Source organism: Sminthopsis crassicaudata, chromosome 2, assembly GCF_048593235.1.
Source record: "Sminthopsis crassicaudata isolate SCR6 chromosome 2, ASM4859323v1, whole genome shotgun sequence".
Classification (NCBI taxonomy): Eukaryota; Metazoa; Chordata; class Mammalia; order Dasyuromorphia; family Dasyuridae; genus Sminthopsis; species Sminthopsis crassicaudata.
In genome coordinates this window covers 290,564,476-290,580,736 of record NC_133618.1, presented here as the reverse complement: position 1 = coordinate 290,580,736, position 16,261 = coordinate 290,564,476, and the positions used below count along the sequence as shown (strand labels likewise).

The following is a 16,261-nucleotide window of genomic DNA, read 5'->3' as shown; positions in this document are numbered from 1 at the left end:
TCTTTGGCAAGAAAAGAGCAGACTGTTTACTTTCTCACTCTCTCCCTCCATCCCATTCCATGTAGAGCACCCATTTCTCACCCATTTTTTTCACATGGTAAAAGGAAACCATATGAAATAAAACTAAAAGAATATAAGGGGACCATGTAGGAAAATGGGTTTTAAATTCTGGGCTAAGAAAATGTTCTAAAAGTTTTTGTACTGGTGGCAATAGATAGCCACTAATTTTTTAGTAGTAGTGACATAGTCAGATTCTTGTTTTAGAAATCAATTTGACAGCTACGCAAAGAATGCAAGATGCAGAGGGAGAGAAGAATGGAAGCAAGTAAATCAATCAGGAAAACTATAGCAATAGTTTGTCTGTGAAATGTTGAAGGCCTACACTAGGATAGTGGCTATGTGAGTGGAGAGAAAGTGGTAAGAGATTTCAGAGACATAGAATCAATCAGATGTAGTGACTGACTGAATAAGATTCTGAGGAAGAAGCAAAATTCAATGATTTCTCTAAAAATGCAAAACAGAATGAGTGGAAATATATAGTACCCTCAACTGGAATAGGGAAATTTGGGAGATAATGAGTTTGTGTGGTAATATAATGAGTTAGATTTTAGAAAAGTTAAATTTGAGATGTCTGCAGGGACATCCCAGTAAACATGTGTCTAGCAAACAGTTGATAAAGCAGAGGCAAAGTTCAGAAGAGAGATTGACTAGAGATACACATGAACACACACAAAGGTATATATATTTATATCTAAATATGTATATGTGTATATATACATATATATATGTATATGCCTTCTGCATAGAGATGACAATTGAATCCATAGAAACTGATGAGATCACTGTAAGGATATAGAGAAAGTAGAATAAAAAAGATATAGTCTTGTGGTTACTCATAATTAGTATGCAAGAGAAGGAAAAACACCATCACCTCATCAGAAAGATTTATCAAAGCAGAACTTTGTTAGAAGGGATATATATATATATATACTAAATCAGGGTTCTAAGGAATATTGCCCACCTTCCCTTATCCCACATCCTTCAGATCCAGAATATTACTTGGAGAGATTGCTTCATTGAATTACTTCCATCACTATGCTATGCTATGGGTGAATTTATACACTGAATACAATACTTCCCCGAAGTAGCTGAAGAAGAATTTGAAGAAAGAGTTCTTCTGTCCTTTCCATTTCCTCTTAATTGCCTCAAAAAGTAAAGCCAGGAAATGTAATCTTGGTAAGAATATCTTTTCTGTTCTCCTTCCTTGATAAAATAACTGAGTACAGGACAATTAGTCATAAACCAAGTTGAAACAGGGAGGGCAGAAGGTAAAAGATACACACTCATCAGAGACCCAAGTGAAATTATATTTTTTGCATTAGCTAAGATCCCCACCACATTTCAACACCCTACTAATGAGATTTGGAAAAACTTGATTGACTTGAAAATAACTTCATTTTTTCAGAAAAACTTATTAATCAAATCTAGCAGATGGAATGAGTTTTATAGTGGTTTGGGTGCATGATCTTGACTGACAATCTGAAAAAACACAACATTTAAAATCCTTTTAAAGACTAAGAATGGAACCAGGTCTGCAGAAATGACCTACAATTGTATCTAACCATATAGGATCACAAGCTCTTAGAATTAGAAGGAAACTCAGAAGATATTCAAAGCCCTTCTATAATATCCCTAATGAATAGTCATTATTTAATGTCTAAGAAGTACTTCCAGAGAACAGCAAATTTTTCTTCTTCTTTATCATCACCATCATCATCACTCTTCTCATCTTATATTCAATGAAGATCAGACAGAAATAATCCATGGACAAATTACTACCTTACTACTGTTCTTTAATGTTTAGCAATTCTTTTGCAGATGAACAAAATTATTTCTTTTGTACTTAAATAAAATGTTGAGATATAAGTTTGCTTTCAAACAAAAGCATCTTCAAGACAAGCCCAGTACAGACAAAAATGACAAGAATGATGTATTTTATCCTGTTCCTAAAGTTTTTATTTTGCCCATTCACTCTCTATATTTTAAGAGCTTTTCATTCCACATATTTTAAAGATGGTGTATATAAATTCTATGGGTTCGGGTTCTGCCTGGGAAATTGTGAACGGCAGCTTTGTCTGTAAGGATGCTCTGACTAGAAACTCTAATACAGTTTATCTATTGAATTCTCAAGACTATTTTGAGGTTTATGTTTATAGTATAGGAATTGATTTCCTGTTAACTGATGGATACATATCAAGCTTTTGGTGCATATAATTCCATTCACTTGATCATGGGCTTCTAATGATTTGCTAAGTACTAAAATTTTCACATCCTAAAGTAAGGTGATGCATTTTTTTACCATTCTGTTATAAATCTACATGATCAGGACTTAGGGGTCCTTATGGATGACCTTTCTGTAATTTCTTAGCAATTATCCAGTCATCACAAAGAGCTGGACACTACTTAATGACTGAACAACAACAAAATTATCACCATTATAAACCATTCTTCATGACACAGACATAGTATTATGTTGGATCACATTTAATTGGCATTTTAAGATTTAAAAAGCTTTCACTCCACACAGTCCTATGAAGTACGGGTGTTATCCCCATTTTACAAAAGGAAAGAAACTCAAAGTTGATTATGATTTGCCCAAGATCACCCAGCTAATAGGTATCAGTCATGATCATGGGATATTTTATTACAAATGAAATAATATATGTAAAGCATTTTGCAACCTTAAGTGTCATATAAGAATATTAGCAAACTCATAGATTTGGAAATGAGATTTTAGGGACTATCAAATCCCACTTCTGTTTCACAAATGAGGAAACTGACCCTGCAAGAGGTTAATTGACTTGCTCACGCAACTAGCAAGGGTCTAAAGCAGAATTTTAAGTCATCTTTTCCAAACTCCCAACCCAGAGCAGTATACAATCTAACCTCAAACCCAAATCTCCTGCCTTCAATCTTCTAGCCTCCATTTATCATTAGCAAAATATTCCCAAATATTCCATATCATTGAAGCCCTTTTTTCAGACATTTAAAAAGGGAAACTTATTTCCTTGGATATTATTATAAGAACTGCTCTTCTAGGCTATTAAGCAGGCTTGTCCCTTAGCATTGTTCTTTTACCACCCGGACCTTAGCTTACCCGTTAGGGTAGAGATGGATACCTAGGGAGTAGCACTGAGGAAACCTCATAATACCAGAGTTCTTCCACTTTCCCACCTCCTTTGACTTAAGTTACTTCATCTGACAGAAACACTGTAATGACCCAGAACTGCTGAAAGTTGCAGTTTTGGAAATTTGGCCCTATTTTTTAGAGGAAATGTAGCCCCCTTCATTATTCTTTTAAATCATAAAACTGTTCTATATGCATATCATCGGGTACTCAGTCTATAAGAATTTCTGAACCATCTACAACGTGCCATATACACTGAGTCTTCTCCTCTCGTGGTTCAACCTCAAGGGTGTTATCAGGTCAGGGTTATTTCACTCCTGCACTCTCCTATATAGCTTCAAGATGGAAAACATGAAGGGCAGCAATGATGTAGATCCGCTCTTCTCATAAGCTGTATTTATAACATCGTTGTAGCAGGGTCTGAAATAATTTAAGATCCTGTTCATATGCTTCCAGTACATTTTACCACCATCTTAACAAGACTTTCAGGTTTCTTTCATAGCAAAGTTCTGTTCTTCTACTGTACTCTTGATGATGGTCTTTCATGCATTTTTGCTGTTCAGTTGTTTGTCCCAACTCTTCATGACTCCATTTGTGATTTTCTTGGGAAAAATACTGAAATCATTTGCCACTTCTTTCTCCAGTTCATTTTACAAATGAACATTAAGTCACACAGCTAGTAAGTGTTGGAGGCCAGATTTGAACTCCTAAAACTGAGTCTTCTTAACTTCAGGCCTGGCACTCTATCTACTGTGTCATTCTGATATATAGCTTTATATATAATAATGTCGGCAGAGCCACTGCAATAAATAGTCCTGGATAAAGTCATAGGGCCTTTGGCAGCTTATTCCAGTCACTCTTCCTCCATGGTACAGGATGGGGTTGGATTTCGTCACTGACTTGCCAACATCTCCATTAGAATCATTAAAGTACTATACTGTGACATATAATTCTGTTTCCCAGACCACTGTCAGATCGAGAGATGGAAAGTGGTTTTTGAAAGTCAAGGAATGATTCCTGGAGGGGAGCTATAGGATCTTGGGTGGTGGTTGGGGAGGGGCTGAGATAGGCTCTTGGGCTTGGACTCTCTCCATCTGGGTCTGAGGTGGTGGTCAAGGTAGCAATGGTCAGACTTGCTTGGCAAGTTGCCTCCTGTCTCCTACAGAATGCCTTGCTGCTATTTGTTAGGCTGACTTGCCTACTCCATGAGTACCAGTTGATTGGAATAGTTGGCTTCTTCTCCACAGGAGATGCTGTGAGAATAACAAAAATCCTCAGCTACTCAGAAAATGATAATTTGGGCTACATTGGAGAAGCACCTTCAGACAGGTTTCCAGGAAGTGTAAAGGTTTAAGAGAGGAGATAATCTCATTGGTATCAAGAAACAGGCCAGTAAAAAGTAAATGCTCCCTTAAGAATAATGAAAATTAATTTGGTTCAATCACATCATTTTTCTAGATGGAGTTTATTTTAAAAGTGATTTTTTTCCTGCTCAAAATTCTCATTGCGTGTTGTATTCTCTTACACACTTATTTCTTTCTAATTTGTATATATCAATTTCTCATTGAGAGAAGGGACTTCTTGTTTAAATTATCACTTCTACATCCTAAAAAAGTGCTTAGCAATATAGAATTGACACTTAATAAACGTCAGTGGAATATGGCACAATAGAAAAACTACTGAGTTTCCCAAACTAAATCTGTAGATTTAGACATTGGTTTGTGATAAAGTTGCATTACAGTTAATGTTCCCCAAAAATGGAGTTCAATTGTAATATATATTTGCTGTTGATTATCAGAGATTATTTATGTGAAAAGTATTTAGGAGGGATGGTGATCTCAAGTTAGAATTCTTGAAATTTAATGAAATTTAGCTATAAAGTTCTTGTCTGAGAAAGAGCAACTTGAAGATCCCATCTTTACTTCAGAACAGAGAGAACTAAAATAGAAGAACTTGCTAGTTCATATTGGATAAGATTAATCAATCAATCAAAAATATTTATTAAGTATCAACTATAAGCCAGTCATTGTGTGGGGCAATGAGGATGAAAAGACAACAGACAGATTAAAACAATAACCTGAGATCCATTAAAGTGAATTTTACCATTAGATGCTGAACAGAGCAGTATAAATTTCCATTTTTAGGTCCAATCTAAAAGTAAAAGACTCCCACATGGTAAGCCATATGTTATTTGGGGTTTCTGCCTTAGAAGGACAAAAAAACAGAACTGGCCTATTCAGAATTAAAAATCTATTGTTTGAAATAAGCTAGAAATGATAAATGGAAAATTTAGATCTTCTACACAATAGAAAGATAGCAGGTTAGCAAAGGTATTTTTATATTAAATGTGTTTTTAATCCAATAAACATTTTACCTTCACTACATTTCTAATCTAATATCTCATTCATAAAACAGAGGCCTATACCAACAGAACGCAAACACTGGTTTTTCTTACCAAGTTAAAGGGCTTACCTCAGAGCTGGGATCTATAACTAATTCTCAGACCAGCAGACAAAGTAAGTTAGAAAAGTTTGGCCACTGGATAAGTTTTTCAGTTACAACAACCCTAGAAGATTGTAATCTTTGCCAACTAAAAAATCATCCACAAATTCCAGAAGTATCATGTAAGTGCTCACATACATGGAGGCCCTAAAAGATTCCAAATAACCTATATACTTTGATCCAGTGATACCATTACTAGGCTCAAGCCCCAGATATATCAAAGAAAGAGAGTAAAGTCACATATGTACAAAAACATTTGTAGAAGCTATTTTTATAGCAGCAAAGAACCAAGAGTAAGGGGGTATCCATCAACTAATGGTTGAACAAGTTATGGTATTTGAAATATTCTATTCCATGCTATATACCTTAAGAAATGGTGAATAAAATACTTTCAAATAAACCAAAGAAGATTTATACAAATTGATAGAAATTGAAGTGAGTTGAGAAGATTTATGTAAACTGATAGGAAGTGAAGTGAGTTGAATCAGAAGAATAGTTTATATAAAAACAAATAATATTATCAATTTACCTTGAAGGACTTAAGAACTCTGATGAAGACAATGACTAACCACAATTCCAGAGAATCAATGAGAAAGTACCTACCCACCTCCTGACTGAGAGGTGATGGATTTAAAATACAAAATAAGACATACTTTTCTGAACATGGCTAAGCAAGAATTTATTTTGCTTGACTGATTATTTGTTCGAAGGAATTTTCCTTTCTCTTTTTTTTTTTCATGGTGTGAGGGGAGGGAAGGTTGAATGGAAAGAAAAAAAGTTTGTTGATTTAAAAAATCCACTAGATCTGAAAACAGGAGTCCTGGGTTCTAATACCTATTCAGTTATTTTAATGCTGTGTGATCATGAGCAAGACCCTTACCTCTCTGGGCCCAAATTAATTCAACTCCAAAATGCAGGAAATAATGTAGACAAATTCTATGGTTCCATCTAACACTAAGCCTATCACCTCATCTGTTATTGAACTGAAGTCACTTTCTTTCCACTCATTCTAAAGCCTATATCTTCAATTTCCAAAAGTGAATTTCCAAACTCTTGAATCAAAAGTTTATTAATCACTTTGTTTAGCATACATGATTGTAAATTTTCTAAGAACAGCATTTTGCCTCATTTTTATCCTTTATCCCCCACAATGTTTTGAGCATTACAAATATCAAATGAGTACTTTTGTAAATAAAATTGAAGCATGACTCAAAACTGAAGTGAATTTTTCTTTCTCATAGATACTGTACACCTAAAATATGCTCATGGAAAAAAAACTTTCATCCTATAAACATAATGTGTAGTACTGAGTTTTCATGATAGAAAACTAGCAACATTGCAAGGTTTATTATCATTTTTAATAGCCACTCTATTTTCATTTTGCACCATTATTGAAAAGAGAAGAGAAATTAGTTTCCATTTTGACTATCAGGAGTTCAACAAAATGTTAGTTCTTTGTGATAATATAATTTATCTTTTCATTTATTTCTAGGAACATAAGTTTGTAAATAGAAGGAGTTTTAGAAGTCACCAAGTTCAACCCACTCATTTAACAGATTATGAAACTGAGGTCCAAAAGACTAAATGATTTACCCAAGATTACATAACCAGTAAGTAAGCAAAACCAGGATTTGAAATTAGAATATAGTGGATTTCCTGGGCACTAAACTCTAATCCCTAGAATAGTTCTGTCCCCAGAGTATATAGATATAAGCCAGGAATATCTCTTTTGCCCGCTGATAAATCCATTCGAACCCTAACTCTAAATCCAATGATTTTTCTATCAAACAATGCTGCCTCCAAATAAAATCACTCCAACCTAAATGAGACATGTTTTTCTATACACTGTAAGTAAATCTACAAATCTGGGAAATCTGGGCACATAGATTATTTTTGTCACAAAGAGAACTGAAAGCTGGAATTTTTTAAAAAATTTTAATTTTTAAATCTTAAAATTTCTTCTAATATTACATAAACTTTATAAGACTCTTAGCTGGTACTTTAAAATGCAATCATCTTGACCCACTTAATCACAAATGTTATTGAGATATGATGAGAGCTAAAAGAAATCTAAATGAAGGGGCTAACCATGAGAGCTATTTAGTTTTACAGGAATATATAAATCTGGCATTCCTGATAAGAATAGTATCTAGAGAACCAAACATTTTAGTGCCATATAAAGTGAAGTAGTAGTTATTATGATTCAAATGCCTGTGTCTTTAGAAATAGCCTTAGACACTAGACATACACATGTATATCCTACATATATATGTTATATTTATTCTTACATATATATGTTTTATTTGTATATGAAATCACTTTTACAAATTTGATCTGAACAGAAGTTGGAAGACCTATTTTGAATCCTATCTGCTACTTCCTGCCTATACTCACTGAAGCAACTCACTTAACATCTCTGATTTTCAAATTCTTCATTCATAAAATGAGAGAAATGAACTAGAGTACTTGAATGTAACTTTAATCATATGATTCTATGATTTATACAAATAATTCATATGTATTTATACAAATATACAAATAGCTCTCAACACATTGGAAATATCAGGTCCTATATATTTTCTGCTCTTTAGCACTTTAGCTTACAGCTTTCATATTATTTAAATGATCATCTGCCCAAAGTCTCAATAGAAGAAACAACAATTGTACATTTCATGAGCATAGGTTATCAAATCACTTTGCATTCAAAGATTCTACACAATGGGTAGTGATATTCCTAGTGCTTCCATCAACTAAGAAATGGCTGAACAAATTATGGTATTTGAAATATTCTATTACATGCTATATGCCTTAAGAAATGGTAAATTCAATTGTTTCAGAGAAATCTAGGAAGATTTATGCAAACTGACATAAAGTGGAATTAGTTGAACCAAAATAATTATTTATACAAAAACAAGCAACATTGTAAAGATACCTTTGAAGGACTTAAGAACTCTGATGAACACAATGACTAACCTCAATTCCAGAGAGTCATCGATAAAGTAAGCTACCCACCTCCTGAAAGAGAGGTGATAGATTAAAAATACAAAACAAGACATATATTTCTGAACATGGCTATGCAGGAAAATGGTGGCTCTGGGAACAGAACTACTCTAGAGGTGAGTGTTTAGAGTCCAAAATATTCACTATGGCATTCAGCTGCCCAGCAATGCCATTTCTGTTCAGAATTTGAATAGGATGCCTCAAAAAGGAGAACAGATTCCATTATTAAAGATCTTTAGGAAATGACTGGCTGATCATTTGTTGATGATATCATGAAAGGAATTCTTGCACTTAGCACTTAGCACAAATTTGTAAAAGTGATTTCATATACAAATAAAACATATATATATGTAAGAATAAATATAACATATATATATATATATATATATATATATATATATATATATATATATATATATATATATATATATAGGATATACATGTATATGTCTAGTGTCTAAGTTGTTGACAACTTCCAGTTCAGACAATTTCTATAATTTTATAATTCTGGCCCAATCTATATCAATATCCAGGCAATCATTAACAAGGTGCTTCTATGAATACTTTTAGGGATCCCTAAAAGGTAAGGTAGAGGTGTTAGCTAGGTGGCTCAGTGGATAGAGCACTAGCCCTGAAGTAGGAGGACCTGAGTTCAAATCTGACCTCAGACACTTAATGTGTCCTAGGTGTGTGACACTGGGCAAGTCACTTAACCTCAAATGCCTCAGGAAAAAAAAAAGTAAATAAAAACAATTTTTTTAAAGTTAAGGTAGAAAAGTCTAGACTAAAATAAATTCCTCATTTGAAATTCTAGGACAAAACATTCCCTATTCTCCCAAATGCCCCCCTACCAGAAACCAGGCCAGGAGTGGCTAAGGCCAATGCAATCGATGTGGTTCTTGAAGTTCTAGGGGCTCAGAATACCGAGTAGTGAAACTCTTTACATATACCTGTGCCACAAATGCTCCCTGATTCACAGTATGTATGATAATACTTCTCATCTGATGGTTCACACCCAAACCATGGAAAAGTGACAGCATCTCCAAGGTTTAGTTCCCAAATTTGGAACAAAATTATTTTTGTAGAACAATTTTAAAGGATCATATTAAGAATAATCCAAATAGGCTAGTAAGGTTAAAAAAAAGAAAAAATATAAATTTTCTGTTGAGAAACCAAACCTCAGGAATTGAAAAGTCTCCTTAGTTCAATCAGTGCATCACCTACAGCATTTCTTTCCAGGTATCCAACATTTTTTCTCCCTCTCGTTTTCCTACCATAACTAAAAAAAGAAAACCAAAACCTTGTAATCAACATGCATAGCTAAACTATAACTAAATGACTAAATATTTAGTCAATCATCCCTCTGTCAAAAGGTAGAATTGTAGTCAAACTTTTCATTGATCAGAGTTCTAGTCTTTCAAAACTATTCATTTTTAGTGTGGTTATAGTACAAATTAGTCTCTTGGTTCTGCTCATTTCACTCTACATTAGTTCTTACAAGTTTTTTTCAGGTTTCTCTGAAATCCTTTACTGTACAATTATTATTCCATTACATTCACCAAACATAATTTGTTCAGCATTCCCCAATTTATGTGTATCCCCTTTATTTGCAGTTCAAATTCCAGCTTGCCACTACTGCCATGAATATTTGTGTGTGTGTGTGTGTGTGTGTGTGTGTGTGTGTGTATTTATAGGATTTTTCACTCTTACTTTGATATCTTTTGGATTTAGGCATAATAGTGGTATTAGCACAGCATCATTTTGGCAAAAATAAAAAAGAAAGAACAAGAAGAAAATTGAATGACATCCTAGGCACTTAATAAATACTTGTTGACTTAACATCCTATTCAGACAGATTGGATATGGCTTTCAACTCTGAGAATCTATAATTTTATAATTCTTTATAATCTATCTCAACATCCAGGTAATCACTGACAGGATGATTTTAAGAATACTTTTAGAGGTTCCTAAAAGTTCTGGTAGAAAAGTCTGAACTAAAATAAATCCCTCACCTGGAATTCTTAGGAAGAAGGACCAAAAGTACCCCAAATATCCCCCAAGGCAAAAAAGGAGTGGCCAAGATAAGTTCAATGGTATGTCCCTGAATGGCTGAATGAAAAAATTAGAAAATTGGAAGAAAAGGAAAGAAATTTTATAACGTAAATCTTTGCAATCTTCTGGGAAATTGCTAGGAAGCTTTCACCTTCTGCTAGGGCTGTTAGCACATGGCACAGAAAACAGATTGAACATATAAGTACAGGTCCAAAACCAATTATATTCTTAGCTAAAACTATCCTTTCTTCTCTTTATTTTTACTTGTTTCATAAGCAGAGAGAAAAGGCCACAATATAAAAATAAAACTCTTACATTTATATAACATTTTAAAGCTTACAAACTGCTTAACAAGCATGGTCTTAATTGATTATCAAAGCCACCCTATAGGCAGATAGAACAATTATTGTAATCATTAATATTATTATTTTACAAATGAGAAGATTTAGATTCAGTAAGGTGGAATAATTTGAACTAGTTCACATAGCTAACAAGTGGAAGAAATATTAAGTTTTTCTCTAAATATCTCAGCATGAGGACATGGTTCTCAAAAGCTATGCCAGCAGTAAAAGCTATTACAAGCAAGAATGACTTGAAGGATGAGTCTAGGGAAGTGCACAGAGGGTCATCACCAAAGAGTTATTTGGCCATGAAGGGATTAAATTTTTTTTACCACAGTAATTCATTTTTTAAAATATACAAAGGGATAGGATGTTGCAAGCTATACCATTGTAGGAAGTGACCACACTGATGAAATCATAAAAGTTTTAAAGTAAGAAGCATTAAAGTATTTATAACTATGTGTCATCATCTGAGCATAAGTCATTCATCATATTTCCAAGATAAATTGCATCATTTGTTTGGGTTCTTAGGGTATGACACTGCAGAGGACTCTAAAGATTATCTAGTCTAAAATCAACGTTTTATAGATTAAGAAACTGGGACATGAAAAAATGAAATTATTTACCCTAAGTCAAACATAAAAAAATAGCACAGGTGGAATTCATCTTCAGATCTTCTGACTCCAAATCCAGTAGCTTTTTTCCCTATACCATATAAAATGCATGGTACTTCCTCTGATCACCTCAGCGAAATAAATCAAGTTTTTATAAAGTAGAAATTTTTACCCATACAATAGAAAAGATTTTCTAAAACTAACAGTGTGGAAAAAAGGAGATGTGGACAAGAAGAAAAATAGACAAGAAGAAAAGAGGTATGATATCTGTCCTCAAGTATTTGAAGAGCTGGCCTAGGGAAGAAGAATTAGATTTGTTCTTTTTAGTCCCAGAAGACAAAACTAAAGGAAATGGATTGAAGTCACAGATCAGAATTTGGGAAAACAACTAACAATCAGAGTTATTGAAAAATAGAAGGGACTGTTTAGGTTCCCACTCACTAGATGTCTTCAGAGAATAAGTGCATGATCATTTGTCAAATATGTTCTAGGAGGGATTCCTATTCAAATTATGGGCAAGACCAGATGAATTTTAGGTTCTTTCCAATAATAATGTTTCCATCTTTTGAGGATTTCTCAATCACACATACCAAATTCAGTTTTCTCCCTTCAAGTTTGGAAAATACTATTTTTAAACTCCTAGACAATAAAAGAAAATAAGCTTTCCTCTGTTCCTGTCTCTCCTGATAAACCCTTCTCCTCTAGTACAGATAAAAATCCCATTGCACAACTGCCATATGTTCTTTTTTTGACCATTCTCTGGCATGAGGTTGTAGGTTAAAAAATAAAAGAGAAAAAAACTATTATCTATGCTAACTTTTCTTTGTATAAGTCCTTATTCATTACACCATACAGAAAATCCTACTGCTTCATGATTTTTTTTTTGCACTCTTGATATTCACAGAAATAACAAAATGGGGGAAGGGGGAATATTCTCAATTTCTCTCCAATCTGTTTAAAAAAAAAAAAGGCCTACCCTAGTCATTTGTGGGAAATTTTGCACCAATATATTTTCTTCCTCTCATAAACCTTTCACACAACCCTGTGAGAAAGAATTTTTTCTGTTGCCACCTATGTAAATGGAAGAACAGAGGCACAGAGGAACTAAGCGAATTGTCCATGTCTCAGAGTGATGAATACAGAACTAGAATTGACATCTTAGTTCAGCATTTTCCCACTCAGTTATTGAATCCTTGCCTCTCTGGAAGCAGTCCCTAGGCAAACAAAGGAAACTACCTACTAAAAGAAAACTAAGTTCACTTCCTGAACCACAAAGGAAATTGGATATAAGAATTTCAATCATCATGTTTGGGGAAAGAGGAGAAGCTGAATATGGGAAATAGAAGAAAATAGAAGAGAAAGGAGGAAAGATGTAAAACACTGGCAAAAAGCATCAATAATTTGACCTGAAATTATGGCTTAGAAATATAAGTAAAAAGTCATATACCTGATCTTTGAAACGAACAAGTGAAAATAAATATACGCCAATAACAATGCATCTCACTATAAGGCTTCAGAGTTAATATAAGTTGTACTGTGGATAGAACGATAGACGGCTTGGGTTCAAGTCCCGCTTCTGTTGATACTTACTAGCTGTGCAACCATAGGCAAGTTCCTTAACCTTTAAGAGCTTCAGACAATTCTGTTATAGGTGGGTTTTGCTGTTACCTCATTAGGAGGCTATACATTTATCCCATTCAAGGTGAAAATCTTCATGGAACTATTCTGATTGAAATGCTTTCAGAGACATTTTTAAACGTTAATCGATTGTTACAAATCTTCTTATTAAGGATAGATTTTAAGTCAATAAGAAACAATGGTAAATAAAGTATTCCCGCTCTATAATAGAATTATGTGGGCCCCAAAAGTGTGACTACAAAACTAACTCTTTAGAGCAATTCCAAAACCAGTTGCAGACATGTTTTGTGCAATGAAAGCAACTTCGGAGTAAGCTGATTGCCTTCCAACAGACAAAATTCATCTGTAGATATAAGTATAAAAATCAGTCTCCTGACTTCTTTTCCAGTCAAAAGTTTGTCACTAAGTCCATCAAGTGCATGCAATGGGAAGTTTTGACTTCAATCAATCAGCCCACAAGAAATGTTCTTTTGGTTCCTATTGTGTGCTAGCTTCTGCCCCCAAGGAGATTCCAGGTCGTCCATGACCTTGCCTGCCATCATTCTGGGGGGATGGACCTCTGTCCCCAGGCTTTCAGCATTCCACCACTAAAGCCCACCTGACATTCCCAAGGTTTTATGGTGAGCTATTCCACAAAGGAAGCCTACTCTTGTTGCAATTCGGCTCTAATTACTTGATGGACCTGTATCCACAATGCCCCTTCCCTGCCCCTTCCCTGCCCCTTCGCGCTCCGTTTCCCTTTTCACCCAGAGCCGTTTTTAGGCTCCTTTCTCACCACCCCCACTCCATCCCTCATTTGCGCCCAATATTCTGCCTGGCTGCTGCTCCCTCCCCCTTCTCCTCATTACCACTGCAACCCGGAGTGGAAACTGCAGACTGAAACTCCCCTATGGCTCGAGCAGCGAGGGCTGGGCATGCTCAGTAGCCAGGCAGGCTTGGACGCCACTGACAGTTCTCCGCCTCTGATTTGTCGTTACCCCCCTTCCCCCACCAGGAGATACCGAAATGTTTATTTGCAAGGTATAAGGCCTCTTTTTCCCAGAATGACCCCATTTTAATTTTATTTTGCTCCTTTGAACATTTTTTTTTGCAAATCACTTCAAAGCTCTGAGAGAGAGAGAGATGTGGAGGTTGCTTTTTCAGCACCGCGGACAGCGCCGCGCTGTAGTCCGCGACCCCCTGCACCTCAGCCTCCAGCCCCCCCACCTCTCCATCGCCCGCCCCAACACCCGCCAGGCTGTCTCTCCCCGCTGCGATCGCAGCCGCAGCCCCCCAGCCCCCCGCCGGAGGCCGAGCACGGCCCCGCACCGACCGCTACTTACACTGCTCCGCTTTGGTGGACATGATGTGGCCCGGGTGGCAAGGCTTTGCCCCCAATGTCTCGGTCTCGCGGGCTCCCTCGCTCCGCCAGCTATGTGGCCAGGAAATGAACGCATCCCACCCCCCTCCCACCTCCCCTCCCCTTCTTTCCCCCCTCCCCTACGCCCTTGTCGCTACCATTCGGACCGAGAGCCCAGCGAGGCTGGAATCTCTCCCGGGAGGTTGGGAACCGCCCCCGGGGAGATTAATGCGATTTGCCGGGCGGCCGAAGGTTTCCTGTCCTTGTTCCCCTGGGGTTGCCCGCCTCGGCGTGGGCGAGAGAGCCCAAAGAGAGGCTGGGAGAGGGAGACAGAAGTGGCTCCTAGTGAAACGGGGAAATGGACTCGACCGGATGGGGGGAGGGAGCAGTATTTCCATTCATAAGGCGAAAGGAGAGGATGGGAGTTTCCCAGAGAAAAGCCTCTTAAAGTGGCGGAGTCCCCGTGCATTTGGGTCCCCCACCGGAGTCCTCCCTGGCTGTAGACCCTCCTCCAGCGATGCCCCTCAATGGCTCAGCAGGCGGGAAAGGGAGGGGCGCAGGTGTGACCCATCCTAACTGCAGGGGAGGACGGGAGGAATGACTCTCCTAGGGAGAGCGAAAGAGGACAAGCATAGCGGGGGGACGTCGCTTCTGAAGCCAGCAGCCCAGGAGATCTCCCTCGCGCCGTCGGCCAGGCTTCTTTCTGGTCTGCTCCTAATAATAGATGGCTTTTGTACCGCTTCTTGTGGTTTACAGAGGGCTTTAGCCACGTTCTCTCATTCCGTCCTCCAACGCATCTGTGCAGCAGGCACTGCGGACAGCCCGAGCGGGAGCGAGAAAGTCCTGGGTTCGAGTTCTGCTTCTGCCTGTACGTTTGAGAGCTCGCATGAACCACTTCCTGTTTTCTGAGTTTCAGGTCTTCCGTCTGAAAAACGAGTTGTGGACACCCTCTTTCTTCATTTTACAACTGAAATACAAGAAAAATGAAGCGTCTTATCTAGTCAGGGCCAATAAGCAGAAGAATCTGAATTAGAATCCAGGCTTTCTTGTTCCGAGATTAATAATCTTAACGAGAAACCACAATTCTAAATAGATCTTCTTACCGATGGAATGTAAAGGAACTTATTGAGATTCTTTACAATGAATGGAATTGAAAATTTATTGGAAAAGTCAAGGGAATAGGTTGTAGACATGGGTTTTTGCTGGAACTAAATACTTTTGATTTTACATCTTCAAAGTATTTTGATTTTACATTACTAAAGTTATTTTGATTTTACATTTTTAAATTCTTTGCATTTTACCTTAGCAATGCACTTTGGGCACACACAGAAAGTGCAGCTAAGTGACAGACTGACTTTTGTTCATCTTTTTGACAAGAACTTTCCTTCCACTGTGATGTGGAAAGGCCTGGATGGCATTTGGAAAGGCCCAAGTTGGGCCAGGGTTTGGGGCCCCGGGCACATTCCTTCCTAGGTGCAGATCCAGCAGTAGAGTTCATCCCCACAAGAGACATTTGTAACCTGGGGATCCAAGAGAAGGACCAGACAACCGCCCAGAGGGACCAGCCAGATGTCCGCAGCCCTTCAGA

General features: G+C 36.8%; 1 protein-coding gene across 12 annotated transcripts in view; it reads right to left on the bottom strand.

Moving 5' to 3' along the window:
• Positions 1 to 14,765, bottom strand: part of UNC79 (unc-79 homolog, NALCN channel complex subunit) — a 318,327-nt gene extending 303,562 nt beyond the window's left edge. For all 12 annotated transcript variants that reach the window (XM_074289679.1, XM_074289683.1, XM_074289680.1 and 9 more), the window contains exon 1: positions 14,657 to 14,765. In XM_074289679.1, coding sequence (XP_074145780.1) covers positions 14,657 to 14,678 — 22 coding nt within the window. In that variant the 5' untranslated portion in view covers positions 14,679 to 14,765. The remainder of the gene's footprint in view (positions 1 to 14,656) is intronic.
• Positions 14,766 to 16,261: the final 1,496 nt, after the last annotated feature.